The 25,685-nt window shown below is 47.3% G+C and overlaps 1 protein-coding gene and 1 non-coding gene across 2 annotated transcripts in view; both read left to right on the top strand.

Moving 5' to 3' along the window:
• The window catches only part of CREBBP (CREB binding lysine acetyltransferase), a 1,783,742-nt gene that overhangs the window by 913,203 nt on the left and 844,854 nt on the right, over window positions 1-25,685 (top strand). Inside the window, exon 17 of the mRNA XM_078663125.1 lies at window positions 18,383-18,501. Coding sequence (XP_078519251.1) covers window positions 18,383-18,501 — 119 coding nt within the window. The remainder of the gene's footprint in view (window positions 1-18,382; window positions 18,502-25,685) is intronic.
• LOC144786354 (small nucleolar RNA SNORA8) lies at window positions 12,578-12,717 on the top strand. The gene has a single exon (XR_013602156.1). It is a non-coding gene; the product is annotated as a small nucleolar RNA SNORA8 (small nucleolar RNA).

Genomic DNA, 25,685 nt, shown 5'->3' with positions numbered 1-25,685 from the left:
CTGTGGCATCAAGGAAGTCCCTAAGAGTTCGAACTTACAAATCACTCCTAGGAATGATGTCTTCTTGTATACTCCTCATCCCGCACTGCAGACTCAGGATGCGCCCATTGCAAGAAGCCCTCACAAACCAATGGACACAGAGTACAGGTTCTTTCGAAGACATAGTGAAGATAACACCACAAATGTCCAAGAGCCTGGGATTGTGGAAAAATCACAAGAATCTGTCCATAGGACTGCCATTCCTACTTCCAGCGGCACCTCTGGTGATCACCACGGATGCATCCTTGGAAGGCTGGGGAGCCGTTCTCCAGGACCTCCAAATAAGCGGCAAATGGACAAATCAGGAGAAGCAACTCCATATAAATCTTCTAGAACTGAGGGCTGTGTATCTGGCACTGCAAGCCTTTTTACCACGCATCCAAAACTCCCAGGTGCTCGTCAGAACAGACAACACCACGACGATGCACTATCTCAACAAACAGGGAGGAACGCGTTCGCTCACTCTATCACGCGAATCGCAAAAGATCTGGAACTGGCTTGTACTCCATGGGATCACGCTCAAAGCGGACTATGTCCCGGGCAAGGACAACACCATTGCGGACGCCCTAAGCAGACAGAAATCCCTCTCCCACGAATGGGAGCTCGACGAGAATACGCTGGATCACATATTCTCAGAATGGGGAGTCCCAGGAATCGACCTGTTTGCCACCAAGGAGAACGCCAAATGCCCAAACTATGCAAGCTGGCGTCCCTAACCAAGGTCACTCGGAAATGCTCTTTCCATCGGTTGGTTCAGCGTATTTGCGTATGCGTTTCCACCATTTCTGATGATTCCCAGGGTTCTCAGGAAGATGAAGGCGGAGCCTTGTACCCTGATCCTAATTGCCCCGTTCTGGCCGAGGCAGCACTGGTTCTCGGATCTTCATCGCCTCTCCATCAGGACACCGATTCGTCTGAAGCTGCACCCGAACCTGCTGACAATGTCCAACGGGCAGGTGCAACACCCGACCCTGCAATCGCTCAAGTTATCGGCCTGGCTCCTGAGCACAGAGAGTTCTGTCATCTAAACATCCCGCAGGAATGCAGGGACGTGCTGGCAAAAGCAAGAGCGGACAGTACCAACAAGACGTACTCTCTAAAATGGAAACGATTCTGCATATGGTGTTTAGAGAAAGGCCTGAGACCACTCCATATCACACCCGAACAGATATTGCCATATCTACTGCACTTGGCACAGTCAGGATTGGCGCACGCATCTATAAAGGTGCATTTGGCAGCCATTTCACGATTCACGAGGACTTACAAGAGACCGTCTCTTTGGTCCAGTAGACTTATCAAGCAGTTCCTAAAGGGACTATATAGATCCTTCCCAAGACCTAGAAGGGTCCCACCGACATGGCACCTCAATTTAGTCCTCACCCAACTCATGAAGCACCCTTTTGAGCCCATTCATCGAGCACCCATCAAGTACATCTCATGGAAGACGGCTCTGCTGCTCGCTCTAACATCTGCCAGGAGAGTCAGCGAGCTACAGGCTCTATCCATTCAGGAACCCTTCATGCAGTTCAAACAGGACAGGGTGGTGCTGAGGACAAATCCCAAGTTCATACCGAAAGTGCCTTCAGACTTTCACCTTAATGAACCGGTGGTTCTGCGGTCCTTCTTTGCAAACCCTACCAGCGCAGCAGAAAGAACGCTACACTCCTTGGACCTCAAAAGGTGTATAAAGTTTTACATAGACAAGACAAAGAGCTTCAGGAAGTCATCACAGCTATTTGTGGCCTACAGTAGGCCAAGGATGGGTATGCCTCTAACGAAACAGAGCATCTCCAGGTGGATCTCCTCAGCGATAGCATTCTGCCATGACAGGGCCGGACGGCCTTTGAGTGCTAATGTTCAAGCATATTCCACCAGAGCAATGTCCACATCAGCAGCGCTGTTCGCTGGAGTGCCGATTTTGGACATATGTAGAGCGGCGACGTGGAAGTCACCACACACCTTCTCCAGACACTACTGCCTGGATGCTGAACTTATGCAGGATCCAGCAGTGGGCCAGGCGGTGCTTTGCCATCTATTCCAGTGAGGTGAGCCTTCCAACATCCCGCCATCCTGGTATGCACATCTCTTGCTGTTATGATATATTGATGTATGCTAATGTTTCAAAGTCGCAGGATAATATGTGTATTATCTAAAATGACTGTATAGCATGATTACATCGGAAATGTGCATAATATATTGCTGACTACTCTGATTCAGGCATGTGAATCTATGAAAGACACCCCTAATACTGGATAAGAAACGCGTTACTTAACTGTAACAGCAGTTATCCAGTATTGGTGTCAAATGGGTCACCAGGTCTTCCCCTACCTCGACGACTGGCTGGTAAAAGCACCTTCAGCTGCAGGCACGACCGAATCCTCCAACGCCTGCACCAATCTTTTTCAGCACCTAGGATTGACTCTCAATCACGAGAAATCCTGCATGATCCCAACAAGGAACATCACCTTCCTTGGGGCGACCTTGAACACAGAATGCGCAAGAGCATTTCCTTCAAGGGAAAGGAAAAACAAGATAATATCTCTGGCCACGGCTGTGGCATCAAGGAAGTCCCTAAGAGTTCGAACTTACAAATCACTCCTAGGAATGATGTCTTCTTGTATACTCCTCATCCCGCACTGCAGACTCAGGATGCGCCCATTGCAAGAAGCCCTCACAAACCAATGGACACAGAGTACAGGTTCTTTCGAAGACATAGTGAAGATAACACCACAAATGTCCAAGAGCCTGGGATTGTGGAAAAATCACAAGAATCTGTCCATAGGACTGCCATTCCTACTTCCAGCGGCACCTCTGGTGATCACCACGGATGCATCCTTGGAAGGCTGGGGAGCCGTTCTCCAGGACCTCCAAATAAGCGGCAAATGGACAAATCAGGAGAAGCAACTCCATATAAATCTTCTAGAACTGAGGGCTGTGTATCTGGCACTGCAAGCCTTTTTACCACGCATCCAAAACTCCCAGGTGCTCGTCAGAACAGACAACACCACGACGATGCACTATCTCAACAAACAGGGAGGAACGCGTTCGCTCACTCTATCACGCGAATCGCAAAAGATCTGGAACTGGCTTGTACTCCATGGGATCACGCTCAAAGCGGACTATGTCCCGGGCAAGGACAACACCATTGCGGACGCCCTAAGCAGACAGAAATCCCTCTCCCACGAATGGGAGCTCGACGAGAATACGCTGGATCACATATTCTCAGAATGGGGAGTCCCAGGAATCGACCTGTTTGCCACCAAGGAGAACGCCAAATGCCCAAACTATGCAAGCTGGCGTCCCTAACCAAGGTCACTCGGAAATGCTCTTTCCATCGGTTGGTTCAGCGTATTTGCGTATGCGTTTCCACCATTTCTGATGATTCCCAGGGTTCTCAGGAAGATGAAGGCGGAGCCTTGTACCCTGATCCTAATTGCCCCGTTCTGGCCGAGGCAGCACTGGTTCTCGGATCTTCATCGCCTCTCCATCAGGACACCGATTCGTCTGAAGCTGCACCCGAACCTGCTGACAATGTCCAACGGGCAGGTGCAACACCCGACCCTGCAATCGCTCAAGTTATCGGCCTGGCTCCTGAGCACAGAGAGTTCTGTCATCTAAACATCCCGCAGGAATGCAGGGACGTGCTGGCAAAAGCAAGAGCGGACAGTACCAACAAGACGTACTCTCTAAAATGGAAACGATTCTGCATATGGTGTTTAGAGAAAGGCCTGAGACCACTCCATATCACACCCGAACAGATATTGCCATATCTACTGCACTTGGCACAGTCAGGATTGGCGCACGCATCTATAAAGGTGCATTTGGCAGCCATTTCACGATTCACGAGGACTTACAAGAGACCGTCTCTTTGGTCCAGTAGACTTATCAAGCAGTTCCTAAAGGGACTATATAGATCCTTCCCAAGACCTAGAAGGGTCCCACCGACATGGCACCTCAATTTAGTCCTCACCCAACTCATGAAGCACCCTTTTGAGCCCATTCATCGAGCACCCATCAAGTACATCTCATGGAAGACGGCTCTGCTGCTCGCTCTAACATCTGCCAGGAGAGTCAGCGAGCTACAGGCTCTATCCATTCAGGAACCCTTCATGCAGTTCAAACAGGACAGGGTGGTGCTGAGGACAAATCCCAAGTTCATACCGAAAGTGCCTTCAGACTTTCACCTTAATGAACCGGTGGTTCTGCGGTCCTTCTTTGCAAACCCTACCAGCGCAGCAGAAAGAACGCTACACTCCTTGGACCTCAAAAGGTGTATAAAGTTTTACATAGACAAGACAAAGAGCTTCAGGAAGTCATCACAGCTATTTGTGGCCTACAGTAGGCCAAGGATGGGTATGCCTCTAACGAAACAGAGCATCTCCAGGTGGATCTCCTCAGCGATAGCATTCTGCCATGACAGGGCCGGACGGCCTTTGAGTGCTAATGTTCAAGCATATTCCACCAGAGCAATGTCCACATCAGCAGCGCTGTTCGCTGGAGTGCCGATTTTGGACATATGTAGAGCGGCGACGTGGAAGTCACCACACACCTTCTCCAGACACTACTGCCTGGATGCTGAACTTATGCAGGATCCAGCAGTGGGCCAGGCGGTGCTTTGCCATCTATTCCAGTGAGGTGAGCCTTCCAACATCCCGCCATCCTGGTATGCACATCTCTTGCTGTTATGATATATTGATGTATGCTAATGTTTCAAAGTCGCAGGATAATATGTGTATTATCTAAAATGACTGTATAGCATGATTACATCGGAAATGTGCATAATATATTGCTGACTACTCTGATTCAGGCATGTGAATCTATGAAAGACACCCCTAATACTGGATAAGAAACGCGTTACTTAACTGTAACAGCAGTTATCCAGTATTGGTGTCTTTCATAGATTCACATGCAACCCTCCCGCCTCCCCTGGAAGGACTCACGTTCTCTCTAACTATATTACGCCTACCTAGCTTGGTGAGTACGAAAATCTGAGAGACTGAGACTCCTGTCAGGAAGGTTCTAGAGGGAGGTGATAGCTGATTGGCTGGCTCTAAGAGTTTGGTCCTTTTTACATAAGGACAAGGATAGGCTACTAAGGTGAGGCCCTTAGGCCTATTTTTCTCTATGTATGTCTATAGGACATTACCTTTCTATGTACCGGAGGCTCCCGTCTCGACGACGGGGAATGATTCAGGCATGTGAATCTATGAAAGACACCAATACTGGATAACTGCTGTTACAGGTAAGTAACGCGTTTCATACCTACTGGCGACCGCCAGTAGGTAATATATATATATATGTGTGTGTGTGTGTGTGTGTGTGTGTGTGTGTGTATGTATGTATGTGTATATATATATATATATATATATATATATATATATATATAGACAAGGGGAATTAGAGATTAAATAAAAAAGTCCCAATTGGTCACGGACTATAGATTATCAGAGGCCTATAGGTATAGTTACCGGTACATAACTGTATATTCAGGGAACTCAATTTAAACTAGTCATTATATCCATACATTCAAACATTAATGTGTATTTAGAAAACAGAATTTTCATAAGGCACCATCAACAAGACTGTCACAAGTTATTGCAAAAGAATTTCATACATATTTATTTAGTACAGTATTTTCAATAGACATTTTATGTGTAAACAATATAAAATCACAAAAAACATTTAAAACCAGTATCACAGTACTGTAGAATAAGCTAAAAAAAGAAGCAATATGTCAATGCAGCGTTTCGTTTTTTTCGAAGTTAAAAACACCTTCAGGACAGTTTCTAAATTAATAAAAACACATAATTATTCTCCATTGTAATACAGTGACAGTCATTGTTTTTTGTTTTTTTTTTGAAAACCTTTATTGAGACAAAAAACAGGAGATACATGCGCAAGCCCACAACCATCACGGCCGGCCGCAAAGATAGGCGAGAAATAACAGGAGAACAGTATATCAATATATAATCAGGATATAGCAAAGTATGCTAGAAGCGACTATGGGGCGTGCAACACAGGAGAGGAGGTTTTCGTTTTTAAGTCAAAAGGAAGCGAGGGGGCTGCAACAGGAAGGATTGTACACCTTACATTAAGGGACACAAAAGAAACGCGGCAAGAGGGGCGTACCCCATTGACAAGTGAAAGTAGGCTATACATACAGTAACTATATAGGCGAAGCATCCACAACAATAAAACCAAACAATAGGCAGCAATACACAAAATAACAGTTCTAAGCGTAATCTCAGAAAGCCCACCCCAAGAACAGGAAACAAAGATTAGTAGAAACATAAGAAGAAAAAAGGTGCGAGACCCCGAAACAGCCAAAGTGACAGTCATTGTTTATACAGCTGTTATCATGGTGCATTAGAATATCATCTACAACATTTCACACATATCCCTAGTTTCTGCATAGCATTTTTATATTTTATACACACAGATATCCTAAATCTACAATTTATAGGCAGTAGTTTTTACAATATCATTTCTTGTTTTTTATACATGCAAGCCTATCATTAGTCTTCTCTCAGACAAAAGTAAACTAATCAGATTCAGTGATATCGCCAGTAGCAAAAAAATAATGAAAGTGAAAATAAAAATAAAAAACAGGAACACATTAACATCCCTAAACTAAATAAAGGGAGACATAATGTTTATTGCATACCTTTAATTTAGCAACAACAATGGGAACCTGTCGATTCTCCCTTGTGAATGTGTTACACCAACTTTGGTACCAAGTTGTACAATATTGGTCCTCTATTTGAGTTACCTAGATAGAAAATGTATTTATATAATACTGATTTTGGTGTTTCCTATGCAGTCTTTTTCTATCACTGAAACTTTGTTAGAAAATAACCCATTTACCTTTATTATCGGTATAACCGCACAAAAAATACAGCGGAGCCACCGTTATTCAATTCGGATATTCAGCCTTGAAGCTACAAAAGACAATAGATATAGCTCTTAACTCATCAGGCTTTATCTTGTTGTCCAAGCTTTTGGTTAAACCATCTTTTATTCCACTCACCTAAATTGTGCATAGGGGCAGTTGATATCTAGACAGTCCTCTGTCGCAGTCACAGTCCTGATTCTACAGAAGACAACCCTCGAGGGAATGACCTCCTAGATTTGTCTATTTTCAATTAAGACCAATCTAAAAAATGGATAGAAAACACTTTGTTACGTTTTCATTGATCAAAGGGGACACTTCTTTGTGATGTGTCTGAAACAAATTTCTCGTATTGAGTTGCCGACTTTGTCTAAACATCCTAGCATTCAGTTTACAAATATCGCTACAGCTCATAATCAGCGATATGCTTGCTAGTGGCTTTTTTATTTAATTGTTATTATCGCCGCGGTCATTTCTTATCTTCTATGATTTTAGCGAGACACAAACATTTTTTTAACTGCCTCGAAGATGATAACGGCTTAGGGGTAATCTCCGGTATCGCAATGTGCTCTTACCCGGGTATAATAATTCGGCCTCCCTGCTCCGTCTGTATTCGAGATGGCGTCTGACGTCACACCTTGGCGGTTTTGAATCACGAAATGTGATTGGCTGTCTAGCCCGATGTTTAAATAAGAGACCGTAGCCTATTGGATATGGCTGCTCCTTACACATTATTCCATAAGGTCACGGTGCTGATTACCTAGTAAGCCTCGCCTCATGGTATTGCACGTTTTTTAGGCAACAAACTTTATTGTCCACTCCTTGTTTGATACCATGTTGTTCTATTAATCGATGTTATCAACGGAGGGCAACATGTTCTTGTTGGGAATTATCGCTTCCTAACTGCACCATAGTAGAGGCTTTCATCTCCTACAGTTAACTATTCTACGTTGAAATCTGAAACATGGTTATTTGAATTATAATAACAACATTATAATGATGTGTTATCATGTTGCAGGCAAAACCCGGGCAGCCCCCCTACGCTGTTACCGAGGGCTTATCACCAGCGCTAATCTATAGCACCATACTGGCACAGTACATATTTAATTTGACATAATTCCCGGTGGTCTCAAAATTGTTAACTCCTACGCAGCCAACGTGACATTGAAATCACTATGTAGCGTTGATGCGTTGGTTCGTAATGTCAGAGTCAAGGCATAAACATTAGGGGATACTCTCCAGATGTTAGTGTCTAGCACTGTACTTAAAATATGCAGCATTAAGTGAAAGGAAGCTAGTCAAAAGAATCCAATATGTTTTTTGTGATTTTATATTGTTTACACATAAAATGTCTATTGAAAATACTGTACTAAATAAATATGTATGAAATTCTTTTGCAATGACTTGTGACAGTCTTGTTGATGGTGCCTTATGAAAATTCTGTTTTCTACATACACATTAATGTTTGAATGTATGGATATAATGACTAGTTTTAATTGAGTTCCCTGAATATACAGTTGTGTACCGGTAACTATACCTATAGGTCTCTGATAATCTATAGTCCGTGACCAATTGGGACTTTTTTATTTGATCTATATATACATACATACATACATACATACATATGTGAAAACATATACATGCAGCCTAGAATGTTTCCAACATGGCAAAACTGCCAAATTACATAGGTTTGCATTGTAAAAAGCAATACCCTCCTAACCCATAAGGAACAGAGGAAGCAGTGATAAATTGTCATACAACAATGCTTTATTTCCTTAAGGAAAACTTGTAATTGCAGGCAGTTGCCTGTAGGCTGCATAGCAGAGCAATGAAACAAAGAAAAAACTGACACCTTGCCTTTAAGGCATTCAATTGTTAGGGTACCGTGCCTTTAAGACCTGCAGGAGACCCCCTGCTCCCATGATGCACCACAGGTGACAGTTAGGTCAGTTCCTTTTTCCGGCTCCTTCTGTGAGGATCCTGGAGTTTGAGCTCTTCAGTTTTTTGACTGAAAGTTATTCATTTGATATTTTCTCAGAAAACTCGACCGTTTCTGATTCCCAGAGGCTTATTCTACTAAATTTTGGTATTTTCCAGAATTTATTCCAGTCAGAATGCCTGCTTTAGTGAGGAAATGTCCTTCCTGTGGCAAGAAAGTGGCAATGTCAGACCCACACTCGGTGTGTATTGTGTGTCTTCCAACTTCACACAACCCTGACCAGTGTTGTCATTGCCAGAAGTTTTCCAGGCGGACTCTACGCGACAGGGAACAAATTTAACTTCATGCCCAGCTGAAGGACAGTAGCCATCATGGAGGTGACCATGGAGACTTCAGAGCGCCTTCTTCAAGCAAGCAACAGTGAAAACTGCGTTGTTCAACCTCTCCTGAGTCCAGGAAGAAAAAGGTGACTGAATGTTCAAGGTCGAGATCGCCGTCGAAGAGGCCGAGGCACTCTTCAGCGTTGAGTGACAAGTCATTGTCTTGACGTAGAAACTCCACCACATGCCAGTACGTCGGCATCGAGGCACAGCACTTCGGGCTCGAAGGCTGCGGGTCCAGAGAGACCTGAAAAAGCTCCGTCAACGTCGAGGCTTTTGTCGATGTCTAGGCACTCTCTGCCACCCTCGAGGGGGTCGACGTCGAGAGATGCTGGCGAAAACCATGTCGACTTCAAGAGCGTTGTCGAGGTCCCATCATTCGACATCGACGCCAGCACGACGTCGAGGGAGGTCGAGTTCGGTCGATGTCTCATCGCTGTCGAACGTCGACGTCAAGATCCCCACAACATCATAGGTGATCGACGTTGAGACCAACGTCGACGACAGGATGGCATTCCCATAGCAGATAACCGCGCACATCAACGCCGAAGGTGACGCAGATCTCATCGACGTCGAGGGAAAAAATTGCAGAGGCCACTGAGGAGGCCCGGCGTAAGTCAACGTCGAGATCCCGATCGACGTCAAGAGCCCAGTCATCATCACCAGGGCTGCATATTGTGCAGATTTCTCCAGAGAGATCTCCTAGAGCTGGCGAAAAGAGGGCTTATGGTCTGTCGCCTCGATGACTGGAGGGCGTCGGAATAGGTGACCGCAGAAGTCCGGGCTCGGACTATTCTCTGACATACTCACCTTCCAGACCAACTTTTCTTGGGCTACAGTGTCTACACTAAGAGGAAGGTAATTGAGAAATGGGGCATTACCCCCTGTCATTTTCTGCGTTTTAAGATCTTGCAAGGAAAGAGCCTTCTTAGGCACCCGGGTCTATTCCTTTAGGTCTAAGGCTTCTTCAGTGTTTTATGGTGTTCCCATTTTGGACACTTGTGAGCTGCATCTTTGCTTTTGGCGTTCACTGTCACAGACATTATGGTCTTGACACCAAAATCCACATAGATGGCTATTTTGCTTGATCCATGTAGCATTACTTTCTAATTTAGCCATCTCGTCAGACCTACCTCCTTGGAGGTAAACTGCTTTTGTATTATTTCATGTGGTGAGGAATCAGCAGGCAGAGGTATCCATCAGAAGTAAAAATTCTTTATACTTTGTGAAGACCTGGTTGTAGATGCACAAGCGGTGAATACTCCTGCCATCTAGTGTTGGTCTTGGACGTTGCAAGTTGTTTTTCTAAAATGTTTTTGAAGTCGCAAGGTCTCAGTGACTTATCCTCTGTTAGTAGATAAGCATGGTCACCGACTCCATTGTTACATTATTTTTCTCTGCCATTCGGTTTGGACGTGATCCAGTCTACCCCCAGTCTCTACGAGTTTGTTGGTTCCAATTGGGGCTTGAGTCCTGTGTCTTCCACCCTGTTTGTGAGAAGACTCTCCATGCTTTTCATTGTGTGGCTCCAGTTCCATCCTTCGGTCGCATCCACGACGAGTGACTAGACCTCTTGGCCCTTCGAGCCATTGCGTGCTCCAGATCACCCTTGGTAAATGAAGTTGCTCCACAAATGATAGAATGGACACCCTTCAAGAGATGTCCCCAGGGCCACGGTAAATATACCACGTCATATGCAACTGTTTCTTGCCGGATCATGGCAAAAGCCGCTGTGACTGCTGCTCGGCATTCTTTGGTGAAAAGACCATAAGTTAGCGGCAAGACCGGTTACGGTCCTCTTTGGAGTCACCCGATGTTTTCATTGAGGATGATCCCTTAGGTGCTGAAGAAAAGGAGGTTGTGTTAGGCAAGTCCCCTGAGCTCCCGACCCACATCCAGCATCAATAAACCGGCTCCGATGTCTTGGAGTTAGGCAGGAAGGTTTTTCTGGAAGAGGAAAAAAGGCTCTTGTGGATGCTGCGTCCACCCTGCTCGGTCCCAGATCACGAGTAAAGATCACTCCATACCCCACCCCTCACAATTGCTCCTAAAAGGCTGCATATGCGAGCCGCGCACCGCACCTCAGGGAGAATGGTGATCAAGCCCATCGAGCATGGACTGCTAGGCAGCAGACTTAGAGTACAGAAAAGCAAAGCATTATGACAAGTTAAATGCGGATGTATGACGTTACAACGCAGGCTATTACAACGCCTGCCTTTACAACGCGGTTTTTACATCGCATACCATTACAACGCATAGCGCTTTTGGGTGTTGGATAGTGAATAGTTTAATTTACTATTCCAACTCCAGTCCCTGTGGAGACTAGGGAAGTTTATTGGATAGTAAATTAACCTATTCCCTATCCTAGAGCCCTTCCCAGCGCAATGCGTTGTAATAGTTTGCGTTGTAATGACCGCGTTGTAATGGTAGTGCGTTGTAAAAGTTTCGTTGTAAGTGATGTTTACCGTTAAATGCTTGCCATGTCATAGCGTTTTTTCTTTATTTTAAGCCATGTTGCACAGCAGCCTGTGTTGCTATGCAACATGTTTGGGGAAAACATTGACAAAGCCATTAGATCTTGGATTGGTGCAACCTGCTGGCTTTGTCAGTGCTAGATTGTTAGGTTGTGTATGCTTTCCTTCCTTCTCATGAGTTTGTGGCCAATCCCCTTTGAGAGTAGCCTCATTGCTTGTGTTCTTCTACTGCTTACTTTTCAGGGACTACTTTTAGTTTAAGCACTCAGTGAGAGTGCATGTGTTTTCCAGCTGTCCTCCCTTCTGTTCTTTGTTCTTCCACTCCTGCTTGCCTTGTTCTTTCTCCCTTGTGTGCTTCTCCTCCACCCCTTCTGTCACACTCACCCTTGTGTGCTTGTTTGCCCACTTTGCTTTGTTGCACATATGGATCTTCCTCGAGTGCTGCTTCCCCCTCCTACTCACCATTGTTGTCCACTCTACCCCTTCCAAAAGCCCTCATTTTAATTTATTTTTTCACATGGAATGCCAGGCAGAAAATTGCATCTAGCCTGTCTGTTAAGTGCGCCTCCATTTTTAGGTCTAGCCTAGCGAATGCAGCGCATGCGCTGCTTTAGCCTTAGCCAGTCTATTGTTGTGGGTTTGGTGCGCGAAGGGAGACAAACCATGTGCTCGCACGGACAGGCGATGTGTAAGGGCATGACGTCTCCTCTGCGTCACCGCGCGCTTGTTGTTTTCTTTTGCGCAGGTTTCTTGCAGTACCGCCGAAGATCTAACTATGCTCTCAACAGTCTCCGCCGTGGGCTAGCACCACCTGGAGGTGAGCTGCGGTTGCTAAAGTCACTGTAGACTGAAATGCTGCATCAAATGGTATCTGCACACACCAGCCTCTTCCTGGTGCGGTGTTCATTGATCGGTGCTGCAGTACTCCAGCCTCAGGCATTGTTTGTTTGCAGGCCTCTCGTGTTTGTCGAACCTGGTATTTCTCCTGGTACAAGCAGTACTCATTGTGTTTTACCGTAACACTGATGTAGCATTTTACCGATTGCTTCAATAATGGAGCATGCGGCTGCAGGCCGGCACAATTTTATGCTTAACTCTCATGCTCTCCGTGTGCAATATAACTCGGGAGTACATTAATGTACCTTATTAAACACTAATTGTTGCGTTTTATATTATACATGCTGAAGCACAGTGTATATGATGTATAATAAGCATGCTGGAATAACCATTGTGTACATTACATATAATAACCCCTTCGCTGCTGCCGTCGGCCATTGCGCGAGCTACCTCCCTGGTGCTGCGCACGTCCAACGCGGCCCACCCCACCCTTTAGAACGCCCGCACCGCTGCGGAAAAACCGCCGCGGTTAAGGCGTTAAATCTTTTGATGTAGGTACTGTATACGTTGCCTAGTATTTCGGCAAGTACGACAGTAATATTTACTAGAGGGTGTAATGATTTATGCAGTACTGAATATTCTACGTAGGCGGCGAGCTGGGTTATAAACTTAATACCCAAGCCATGTTCTTGTTATGATAGACTACAAGTACCATGTACATATTTTGTGAGAGATTCCGGATTTGCTGCTTAAGAATTAAAACCATTATGTGCTGTGACTTTTAGATGCATTTATAATGCTCTTGATTGCAGGAGCTAAGTAAGCGTTTTTATGGATGCAGAGATTAGGAAGAAACGTGCACAGAATGGCCTTCAAATGTTGGTTTAAAGTTCTATTTATTTTTGTATATAGTCCTTTTAACAACTTACTGTTGTGTGTTGAAGTGGCGTGTGCCTCAGGTCGGAGGGAATAGACGTGTATATCACAACTCTGCGCAGTGGGTGGCTTCTAGACACATGCATTGCAGACTCAATTAAACAGTTCATTTTGTTTTATGGATCAGTGTTCACTCTATATATAAGCAGGCAGCATTTTGGAAATAAGGGAATTGGGTGACGAAAAGAGAAAGTACTCTGTCCAAGATCACACGCTTTCAGTCAAGTGAGGAAGTGTAGGGGTTAGCGCCGAAGTCTCCTTGTTTTAAAGTTAATTAGCTAAAGTTAATTAGCTACGTGCGCCTCTTCGCTTAATTGGGATGGGGAAGGTATAGTGCTGTAATGTTAACTGGGTGTTCTCCAGGCACTGTTTTTAAGCAGCACCCATCCTCCAGCCGACCGCAAAAGGGTGCGTCTGAGTTCTCATCCGGTTACCCTCCAATGCTTTCCCCTTCCGCCCAACATAGCGCCAAGTGATCTTTGCCCTGGAGATGATGTGCTTTAAGGTAGCTCTTACATTACATTTCAGCGCACCCATCACTGGATTTAGACACTACACCCAAAATCAGTGTTCAGATGAGGCGTCAAGAGCTCACACTGTTCTTCAAACATTTTAATAACACACACACAGCTGTGCCACCTCCTGCTTTATCAGGAGGGGCGTGGGGCTTTCCAAGGATATGTGAGGGTGCCCTCTGTGAAGCACCAGAATAAATACTGCTTTATATAAAGCGCTTGTAATGTTTTCACTGTCTGCACCTTCACCAATGCCGGGCACCTTCATTTTGTCAGCACCTGCTGGTTCTGAGAAGCCACATACCAGGGCAGCTTTTTAACATCTCAGAATCAGGGCCACTGGAATTATGCAGCAAGGGAAGCTCAAGTTATGCGGCAGGGTTGACTAAATTATGCGGCAAGAAAAAGGCAAATTGTGTGTCATAACACAGCAAATTTTGTGATAGAATTACTTCTTATTTTGTCATGTTTACACTTACTAACCCTGTCTGGGCACAGGCTGTACCTCATCAGTAATAGTTAAACACCCAAATATAGCAATAAGCAGTAGAATGGTTCCCAACCAACCTTTGCTAAGGGCCTTCCACTGTGTGTAGAGATAGAAACATACTTTTTTTTGGCTAAAATCTGCAAATTATGCAGCAGGTGATGGATTATGTGGCAAATGTGTCAAATCCATAATTATGTGAAAACCGCAGCGCCCACACAATCACTTAATTCCAATGGCACTGCTCATAATGACAAGCATATCTGATATATTAACAAAGTCCCCCCCAGCATATATCCACTTTTTCTCTCCAACCATGTCTGCTGTTGTCCATAGACTAACTCTCAGAATGAAATACCTGTGCGGTAACCAGCTTGATGGACTCTGATCATATGAAATACCATAAAGAGACCTGCAGATTCTTTCCTGCTCGGACTTTGGGGACTCCCTATATATGGACTCACCCTAATATTCTATCGCAACACTCCAGCTGGTCCAAAACGTGGCAGCAAGAATTATCCTCAATCAACCCAAAAAGGTCACTGACTCCTTGCACTGGCTTCCAGTGGAGGTAAGGATAACATTCAAGGCACTCCACTTGACGCATAGGCGAATTAACCAGAAAGGACCCTCCTTGGTAGGGGGCCGTTCTGGTAACTTACACCCACGGCAGTACCCTAAGGTCGTCCAATACGTGACTACTAAAGGTTCAGTCAACCCAAAGGATTAGATTGGGAAGGGAGAGGGGGAGGGTGAAGACTTCTCGCATTTGACCCCTAATCTTTTGAATGAGATGCCTTCTGAGCCCAAAAACGAACTGAAGAAGACCTGTTTAAGAACAAGCATTTACAATGCAATAGGTCTCGCACTGGCATTATTTTGAGCCATTGACATTGTAAATGACATTGTTTTTTGTTTTGTTTGTTTTTCTTTTGTTAAATATAAATGAAAGGAATTTGCTATTGACTATTCACATTGTAAATGACAATGCCTTTTATTTGTGTTTTTTTCTTTAAAAAAAACAGTGCGCTCAATGGAACTTTTTAGACTATGCCACCCTTGGCGGAAACTATAACCTTTCTGTATCTACTTCGGTGCCCGAGCAACCTTTGGGCGATGACCAGTGGAGCTGTCCCACGCAGCTATAGAGTAGTTTGGCTCTGGTTCACCCCTCGGCCGTCACCTACCCAGCCGGACGTCGGACACTGTTTTTCCTCATCTCTCCGTTGGGCCTCCTATACCCTCCCCCTCCTCTTCCCTCCATTATTCTCCTCTAACTCTCCTATTCCTTCTCTCTCTCCCCTTTTCTTCTCTCCCCTTGCCTATTTTTCCTCATGTTTACGCTATGCTTTTGTACTCATGTAATTTCCAACTAAGCTCCAGTGACCATTTAAAAAAACAAAAAAAAAACAAGCATTATCTTGCCTTCGATATCTGAAAGTCCATGACACTGATGGACATACCATCATGGAGGCATGCACACTATGCATGTGCTTGCCTACAAAATGATGCAGGCACTTCCCTTAAATTTGCTTTAATTTGATCCAAGGTGGATCGTCAATTAAAAAGGAAAAAAAAAATTACTTTTTTCCCCATAAAGTTGTGTTGGACAGGAACACATGGGAGTCACAGGTGTAGTAGTACAAATGATGAGTGGCGTAAGCAACGGACGGTACAGAAGCCACAAAGTGTCAGTTAAGTTGAAAGGTACACCACATTTATCCCTCAGTTAAAAGAAACAATTTGGTTTGTGCCAAATTGTTTTCTTTTTTGGCTTACAAGCCATTCAAACCCATTGCTTTTACTGCCAATGTTGATTTGATTAAACATGGCTTTCCTGTTAGCAGTTACCGCAATATGGAGGGGAATTTGTAGAAGCTCCATTTTAGAGATTTGTACACTGTATTTCTTTAAGCTATATAGCCTTCTGGTCTCAGCATTTTACCCTGTATTCTCACTTAATAAAATTCAGGTAATTGGTCGATATGTTTTTTAAAGCGTGATTGGTCAGTGGCTGAGAGGATGAAATTGATAGCAGGCGAAGTGCACCAATGTCTTGACTCCGAGGAGGCTGTGTACACCATTTTAGCACATTTCGTTTTTGATTGGAACTTTGCACACTAATCTCCCTTAATAAACCCACCCTGAGTTCCCTGTGCAAAAGGTAACATTACTCATAAAGTTGGCCAAGAGTAATGTTTGTGGCTTCTCATTGTCACGTCCCTTTGAATCTTTTTTATATATTAAACACATTGACTACTTCCACCTTTTTTTGCATGTTGATTGCACGTTTGTCGTAAGGTTAGACTGTTCGGTAAAGTATTGCTGCAAAGCATTTTTGATCAGGCATCTCTTACATTTTAATGTACCACAAGCAGTTATTTAGAATTGCAGTTCTTCTTAATCTTCTCATTGTGCTAGTTAAAGCTTCATGGGGTGTAGAATGAAATGTTATCTATCACATGTCCCCTTGAGACCCTCCTCACACAACTCTCATAAACACCCTTAGTCCCCTTTGATAGTTAAGACTTTGTGTCCTGCTCCAGTACAAGTTGAGAAAATGCACCAGATGTCTTGATGAAGATGATTCCTCTATCACTGAACATTACCATCTGGCTGCTGAGTATGGCCAATTAAGCCTTCACCGACTCCATGAACATTGAAAAATAGATTGAGTGTCTGCCCACAAGGAAATAATTTTCCTTCTAGTGAATAAAATTTAGCAAATGGTGCTTTTTGGAAATGCTGTTTGTATGGGAATCTCAAGCAGCCCCTATTTGAATGTCACTTGTAATTAAGAAACTCTTGTTTTCTATTTTCTTAAAATACATTCATAAACAACCCACCCACCTTCTCTAAAATACTGATTAGCGTATGAGGTGAAGTTTAAGAGACTGCGTCTGGTTAAATTCGATTGCCTGTAATTGACATAACGTTCACATCTGGAGCAGTGTGTTGAAACATGTAAACTTCCTGTGATTTGCCTACTATCTATTTATTTACATTTTTTCACATTATTTCCTTGTTTTTAAATATTAATTAGACTACATTTTTGGAAAGTGGTATTTCTTAATGGGATAAAATGGTTCAGATGGTAACATCCTTCTTCAGTTTTGTAATGGAGTTAACCATGATGGGAACTAGGCGCACAGAACGTTTCCTTATTCATTGCCTGCGCTTTGTATTACCAACTGGTTCACAAATGTTATCTTTCCTGCCTCACTTAAGTTATTTTATTCTTCACTGACTTCAGAAGTGATTTGGGGGAGGCAGGGGTAAAGAGGGTGGTAATGGTACATGATACTGTTGACCAGATCCTTAATGGGATGGTTTATGAAACATTGGGGAGAGGAGTTGGCCTAAGGGCTAGAGCGGTCGACCTTGAATCTGGGGAACTGGGTTCGAGTCTCAGCAATGACGCTGAACATCCTGTGATTCTGGTCAAATCACTTAATCTCCCTGTGCCTACCAAAAATGTAATGCAACTGGGGCTTTGTAAAGCAGTCTGATACCCGATACCTTCAGGTCAGTTCGGGCTATATACAACTCCGTAAAATAACAAAATAAGTCTTAGAGTTAATTATCATTCTTTCACGTGTCCTCGCTCAAAATGCTGGTGCTGTCCTTGAAGCTCAGGATTTGGGAATTGCAAATACTTAGCTGAGCTTTCTGAGTCATCATTTCTAGTACAGGGATATAAACCTAGTTGAACACCATGTTTAGGGGAATACAGATTTACCTATAGTGAGCTTATTTATTATTAACATGGCAAGTCTGTTGAACAACTTTAGACAAGATGTTGCATGATCTTGTCTCTGAGAGAACCACAGGCCTGACTTGAATATTTTATATCTGACTGATCTGAGTCTATCTTTTTCTTTTCAAGTTTTCAAACCAGAGGAGCTGCGCCAGGCTCTCATGCCCACCCTGGAAGCACTATACCGGCAGGATCCAGAGTCTCTACCTTTCAGGCAGCCAGTTGATCCTCTGCTTTTAGGCATTCCTGTGAGTATTCAGCACATAAACCTTTAATAATATCTAAATCGTTATTGTTTTAGCTGTGAATGTGTAAATGCCCAAAATTATTGCACTAGCAGGAAAAATGCAAAGCAGACTTGTTTTATGGATGAGATTTTTAAATGATATTGCTGGGTGCAGAGAGAGCATTTCAGAAGTCATCCTTGATGAATAGTGAGTCATCTCAATTCTGGGCAAAAAAGTCTGCAAGGTAATCTATAGAAACAACGTTGCGTGAATTCAGGCTTGAAGCGAATCTAATGTCAGTTTGGGATATCTTTTAAAATATGTTGTACTTTATCTATTTTGCATGTTGTAGGAAAGTGGTTTTCAGTTTCTGTACCACGCCCCACAGTCCCACTTTTTGCCACATTTCTGGTGCACTTTGACTTGATGTGCCCTGGGTGTCCCTGCCAATCAAGTTCTCAGGGCCTGTGTTCTTACCCACAATTGTACCTTTGTACCCCCAATTGGCACCTCTATGGCCACATGTAAGTCCCTTGTAAAAAGTACCATAGGTACCAAGGGCACTGTGACCAAGAAAGGCCTCTAAGGGCTGCAGCAGCTATTGTGCCAACCTTAGATGCATGAGCACTGTACCCCTACAGTGGCCAAGTCGATTCTTAGACATTTTAAGTGCGGTAAAGCCATAAGGAGTATATACTCTGGGTGCTTGTCATTACGAAGCCACAGCACCTTAATGGCTTAAATGAATTCTGGGAAGTTTGGTAACAAACTACTCAGCATAATAAACCCACGTGGGTGCCAGTGTGGGATTTATTTAATGTACCTTGCACTCAGAGGGAATCTTAGAGATGCCCCCGGAAAAAGGACCAGCCTTTGGTGAGTTTCCTGACTGGTAAACACCAGCCTGCCAACACAAGACATGTATCTGAAGGAAACACGTTAGTTAGATTCCTTACCTTAGAATAACCCCCAGGCGTCAGACTGGATCCGGAAAATTATGCGTAGCAGTACCCTTGCGCGTCGGTAGGAGTCGTCTGCGGCTCCGCGTCCGTCGTCGGCGTAGTTGGCGCCGTCGGAGTACTTAGACGCCAACCTCGCGCGCTGACGTCAGTTCTTCTTTTTTCTGCGCCAGCTAGCGCAGGTCCGGAGAAAGCAGTACCTTAGTCATTTTTTGACTAAAACTTTTTGATCTTTTTGATCTCTTCGAGTCTTCACGACTCCCGGTAGCGAATGCCCGGGTTCAAGCCCTGTACCTGTCCCGCAAGCGCCTCGAGCTCCGGCAGTCGGCCCCGTGCCGCTCGAGGTCCCTGTCCAGGAGGGGGTTGAGGGACCGGTCGCGGGGCCACAGTCATCAAAGCTCGACGAGTCGACACCATTCGTCGGGTTCCAAGTCCTCAGGTAAGAGGCACAAGATGTTGAAGACGCCATCGCTCTTCTGACTCCCCCAACCCTCTTGCGAGGCGGCCGGGGGTTCGGGCGACACCGACTCCGCCAGAGCCGCAGGCGCCGTGGCCAGCTCCATACGCGCCGGTCCTTGGGCTGAACGCGACGCCGGAGGACATTGAGGCCTTCCTCATGGCCATGAGGTCCCTCTCTCCTCCGTCGGGTCCCGCGGTGCCTCCGGGCCCCGACTGGGAGTCCAAGCGGGCCGGGTGCTTCGGCCCCAGCGCCGTCGGTCCCGATGCCGCAGGCTCCCGCTGGATCCGGTTCTGGGTCGCCGCTGGTCGACCTCACGACCCCGCCGGGGTCGACCCCCAGGGTGTCGCCCCGGGTGCCGTCTCCGCACGATGCCGTCCCTGATCCCTCTCTCGGTCCGGGTTTCCGGCGTCGACCGACACCGCATTCGACGCCGGCTTAAGAACCTTTCTTCTTTGATCCGGCTCCATCCTTGGACCCAGAGTTTCAGGAGATGGAGGACGAAGGAGATTGGGAGGGTTCTGAAGACCCTCTGACACGTGAGTGTCAGTCCTTCCAGGACTGGACAGAGGAGCTAGGGGAGGCCAGTGGTCTTGATACCTCCCCTGACCCTGGCTTTGTCTCCCCTCCTACTGTGGCTACGTAGGAGGGGGCTGCTTATAGTGTGGTGCTGATGCGGGCAGCCATGGCGCTTACGCTCCCCGTTGTTACTGTGAGGTCTAACATCCTCACTGAGGTCCTTAAACTGCAGACTGGCGCTCCGGAGCCTTTACTGCCGTTTAATGAGGCTCTCATGGACGTCATGTTGGGCACCTGGTCCAGGCCCTCTACAGGCCCCCCTGTAGATAGGAACGTCGCCAGGCGCCACCGCCCAGCTCCAGGTGACCCGAACTTCCTGTCCACCCACCCCACCCCCGAGAGTCTGGTTATCCAGGCCTCTACTTTCCAGTCCGCATTCCCGACTGCTCCCCCTGATCGGGAATCCAAGAGGTATGAACAGTTTGGTAAGAAGCTGTTCTCGTCCCTTAGCTGCGGACTGCGGTCAGTCAACACCGCTAGCCTCTTGGCCCGTTATACCCACTCTCTGTGGGATACGGTTGCAGTCGTGCTTCCAGTGTCCGGAGCGGGCCCGGGCAAAACTCGCTCAAGCCCTCGCGGAGGGACGAGACGCAGCTCGGTACTCCGATGTGGACTGGATACCACGGACTCGCTAGGCAGGGCGATGTCAACGACGGTGGCGGTTCGCCGCCACGCCTGGCTGAGTTCCGCCAACTTTTCGGCCGATGTCCAGAACACCCTCATGGACATGCCGTTTGATGGCAGCCACCTCTTTGGTGGCAAGGCAGATCATGCGCTTGAACGTTTCAAGGACTCCAGGGCTACGGCCAAGTCCTTGGGCCTCTCGGGGCAGCGTCAGCAGCAGTCTGCCTTTCGCTCCTTTCGTGGCCAAGAAAGGGGAGCCCCTTCACGTCCTGCCAGCCACGGGCCGCAGTCTAACATCCAGCACGACGCGCGTGGTAACCGCCGTGGCGGTGCCAGGGGACAACGGCGCGGCCAGTCCACATCTACTCCCGCAGCATCCGCCTCAAAGCCCTCCTAGTCCGAGCTTTCAGGCCCATTTAACGCCAGTGGGGGGCAGTGTCCGCCATCACCTCCTTCACTGGCGTACCATCACTACGGACAGGTGGGTGCTGCAAATCGTCCAAAGGGGCTACTCCCTCCCCTTCGAGGCGACCCCTCCAGCCATGCCACTGCAGTACCACCGCGTGTCGGGGGATCACTTGCAACTTCTGCAAGAGGAAGTGTCGGCCCTCTTGGCCAAGGAGGCCATCGAGCGCGTTCCTGGGCCAGAAATAGGGTGTGGTTTCTATTCCCACTACTTTCTGGTACCCAAGAAGGGCAAAGGGGGCCTACCCCCTATCTTGGACCTAAGGAACGTCAACAGCTTCCTCTGGAAGGAGAAGTTCAAGATGCTGACTCTGGCTCAGGTCTTAGCTGCCCTGGACCCTGGAGACTGGATGGTAGCGTTGGACTTGCAGGATGCTTATTTCCACATCCCCGTCCTGCCGGCCCACTGGCGTTACCTGCGGTACATGGTAGGCCACGAGCACTTCCAGTTCACCTTGCTCCCCTTTGGCCTTGCCAGCGCCCCACGGGTGTTCACGAAAGTGATGGCGGTGGTCGCAGCTCATCTGCGCAGGTTAGGGGTCTCAGTCTTCCCCCTACCTCGACGACTGATTGTTGAAGGCGGGCTCGCCCCAGACAGTCGTCAGCCACCTTCAGACTACGGCCGACCTCCTGCACTTGCTGGGGTTTTCCATCAATGTGCCGAAGTCGTACCTGTGTCCCTCTCAAAGGCTCCTCTTCATCGGAGCGGTTCTGGATTCGGCGCAGTTTATGATTTATCCTCCCGTACAGCGGGTTCAGGATATTCAGGCTCTGATTCCGATCTTTCAGCCTTTATCCCGAGTCTCGGTCAGGTTGATGCTGCGGCTTCTGGGGCTGATGGCCTCCTGCATCCTTCCGGTGCATCACGCCAGGTGGCGGATGCGGGCTCTGCAGTGGGACCTGAAGTTTCAGTGGGCCCAGCATCTGGGCAACCTGTCCGACCATGTCCGGATCTCGGAGGGCACTGCGAGACAGTTGCAGTGGTGGCTCACGGACCGCGATAAGGTCAGCGGCAGATCCCTCTCCCTTCCCCAGCCGGAGCACATAGTTGTGATGGATGCATCCCTCCTGGGCTGGGGGGGCCACATGGGAGAGGCGGAGATCAGCGGCCTCTGTTCTCCGGCGGAGTCCCATCTCCACATCAACCTTCTGGAGCTGCGGGCGATCCGGCACTGAAAGCCTTCCTCCCCTCTGTCCGGGGGAGTGTAGTGTAGGTGTTCACGGACAACACCGCCGCCATGTGGTACGCCAACAAACAGGGTGGGGTGGGTTCGTGGACCCTCTGCCAGGAGGTTCTGCGCCTCTGGCAGTGGCTGGAACATCAGGGCGTAACCCTGGTGGTTCAACACCTGGCGGGTTCCTTGAACGCCAGGGCGGACGAACTCAGCCGTCTGTGCATGATAGATCACGAATGGCGTATGAACTCGGACGTGGCACAAGGTCTCTTTCAGTAGTGGGGAGAGCCTTGGTTAGATCTATTCACCACAGAAGAGAACGTGCAATGTCATCAGTTCTGCGCGTTGGAATTTCCAAGGCGGCACTTGCTCGGAGACGCTTTTCGTCGCGAGTGGAGTTGTGGTCTGTTGTACGCCTTTCCGCCTATACCACTTCTGCCCAGAGTGCTGAAGAAGATCAGGCGCGACCGGGCCCAAGTCATCCTTGTGGCTTCGGACTGGGCACGAAGATACTGGTATCCCGAGCTACTCAGCATGTCAGTCGATCCCCCGATTCGTCTACCTCTTCAGGAGGACCTTCTGTCGCAGCAGCAGGGGATGGTCCCCCACCCGAACCTGTCCAGTCTCCACCTCCATTCGTGGAGATTGAGCGGCGACAGTTGAGGCCATTTGACTTGCCTCCTAAAGTCTGCGATGTAATTCTGGCAGCCAGGCGTCCCTCCACAAAATCGGTATACGCCTGCCAGTGGAACAAATTTGTGGCATGGTGCACAGCAAAGGCTGTGGATCCACTCTCTGCCCCCTTTCTGAGGTTCTCCTCTTCCTTATTTCTCTTGCCCAGCAGGGCTCTGCTCTGGGCACTCTTAAGGGCTACCTCTCTGCCATTTCCGCCTTCTTAAGGCTACCTGATCAGCCCTCTTTGTTCAAGTCCCCCGTTGTAAATAGGTTCTTGAACGGTATCACTCATATGTTTCCTCCTGTTCCTTTCGTGATGCCGCAGTGGGACTTGAACCTTGATCTTACTTATCTGATGTGCGCTCCTTTTGAGCCACTTCATAACTGTCCTCTTCGTCTTCTCACTCTTAAGACTGCATTCCTGGTTGCCATCACCTCTGCCAGGAGAGTGAGTGAGCTCCAGGCCCTTTCTGCACAACCTTTCCTTTCCTTTCTGTCCATACGGACAAAGTTGTGTTGCGGACGCGACCCTCTTTCCTGCCCAAGGTAGTCACAGCCTTCCACATCGGGCAGTCCATCACCTTGCCCACCTTCTTTCCGCCTCCGCATCCCTCGAAAGAGGAAGAGAGGCTCCACCGTCTGGACCCAAAACGCACGCTCTAATATTATCTGGATCGCACACGCCAGTTCCGGGTGGATGAACAACTCTTTGTTGATTACGTGGGCGCTAAGAAGGGACGAACCATCTCTCGGTGGGTCGTCTTGTGCATCAAGATTTGTTACTCTTTGGCGAGGAAGGAGCCTCCTGTTGGGCTGAGGGCCCATTCCACTCGGGCCACGGCGGCTACTAATGCCCTGGGTCGGGGAGTCCCCTTGCAGGACATCTGTCAGGCAGCTACGTCGGCATCACTGCACACGTTCGCAAGACACAACTGCCTGGACAGCCAAGTCCGGAGAGATGGCTTCTTTGGCCGTTTCGTTCTCTGGGACTTTCTGATGGGATCTTGGTTCGCAGACCCACCACTGGGGTTGGTATTGCTGGGGTATCTATTCTAAGGTAAGGAATCTAACTAACGTGTTTCTTTCAGATGAACAAGTTACTTACCTTCGGTAACGATATATCTGTAAGAAACATTAGTTAGTTAGATTCCTTACCACCCACCAATCCTCCCCGTTCTGCGAACCGATATCTATGGTTAAGGTCATCCCTTTCAGGGCCCTAGTTTCATCTCACCAGTGTCGGTTTTTAGCATGGCTCTGCGTTTCTGGCGCGGAAAAGCTGTGTATAAGAACTGACGTCAGCGCGCGAGGGCGGCATCTAAGTCCTCCGTCGTCATCTCGGCGCCAACGACGCCGACATCGGACACGGAGCCGCAGACGACGCCTACTGACGTGCAAGGGTACTGCTATGCAAAATTTTCTGGATCCAGTCTGACGCCTGGGGGTTATTCTAAGGTAAGGAATCTAACTAACTAATGTTTCTTACAGATATATCGTTACCGAAGGTAAGTAACTTGTTCATCTGGACCCCTGGGGTGGGAGCCTTCGCTCCCTGGGCCCAGAAACAAATCCTTTCCTGGGCAGAGGTGATTACACCTTCGCCAGGTCAGGAAGAGCCATCTGTGGCAGGGGAGCTTCAAAAGCATTGCTGCCTTTGTAACGCGACCCCCAGCCTCTCCTGCTATCAGGCGCAGGCCCCTTCCTGTCTCAGCCCCTTTTTTGACAGGAGTACAGGCCGGAAAAATTAGAACAGTCCAGAAGGTGTGTCCACCTACGTCAACCCTACCCCTCAGGTGGGGGAGGCGAGGTAAAGCCCACTCTTCAGTGCCCGCCATCTTGCAAATGGCAGGCATCTCCAATCAGGATTAGGGATTGTGCTCACCCCCCACGTGCGGTGAGCGCACCGAGGGTGTAGTCACCCTAAGGCAGAGGTCTTCAAACTTTTTGATGTCGAGACCCCCTTGTTAAGATTTTTTAGGCGTAAGGACCCTCTACCGGCACAAATTTCTATAACGTGGTACTGCGCATTAACAACCATAAACGCCCTCAATTGCCACAGCAAATAATTTTTATGGTGGGGAAATCATATTAAACAGTGTTTAACCAAAGGTCAGTGAGCGTGGAGGCGTGGTCAGAGGTGTAGCTAAAAGGGCCTAATTTACGAAGAATTGCCGTAGAGCAGCGCCACAAGTCTTCTTGCTGCGCTGTCTTGCACCAATGTGAAAGGGCAGGAATGCACCATATTTATGAAATACAGTGCATTTCTGTCCT

Source organism: Lissotriton helveticus, chromosome 10, assembly GCF_964261635.1.
Source record: "Lissotriton helveticus chromosome 10, aLisHel1.1, whole genome shotgun sequence".
In the NCBI taxonomy this organism is placed as follows: domain Eukaryota; kingdom Metazoa; phylum Chordata; class Amphibia; order Caudata; family Salamandridae; genus Lissotriton; species Lissotriton helveticus.
The sequence above is the reverse complement of the archived record's forward strand: the minus strand, read 5'-3'. Positions and strand labels throughout refer to the sequence as shown.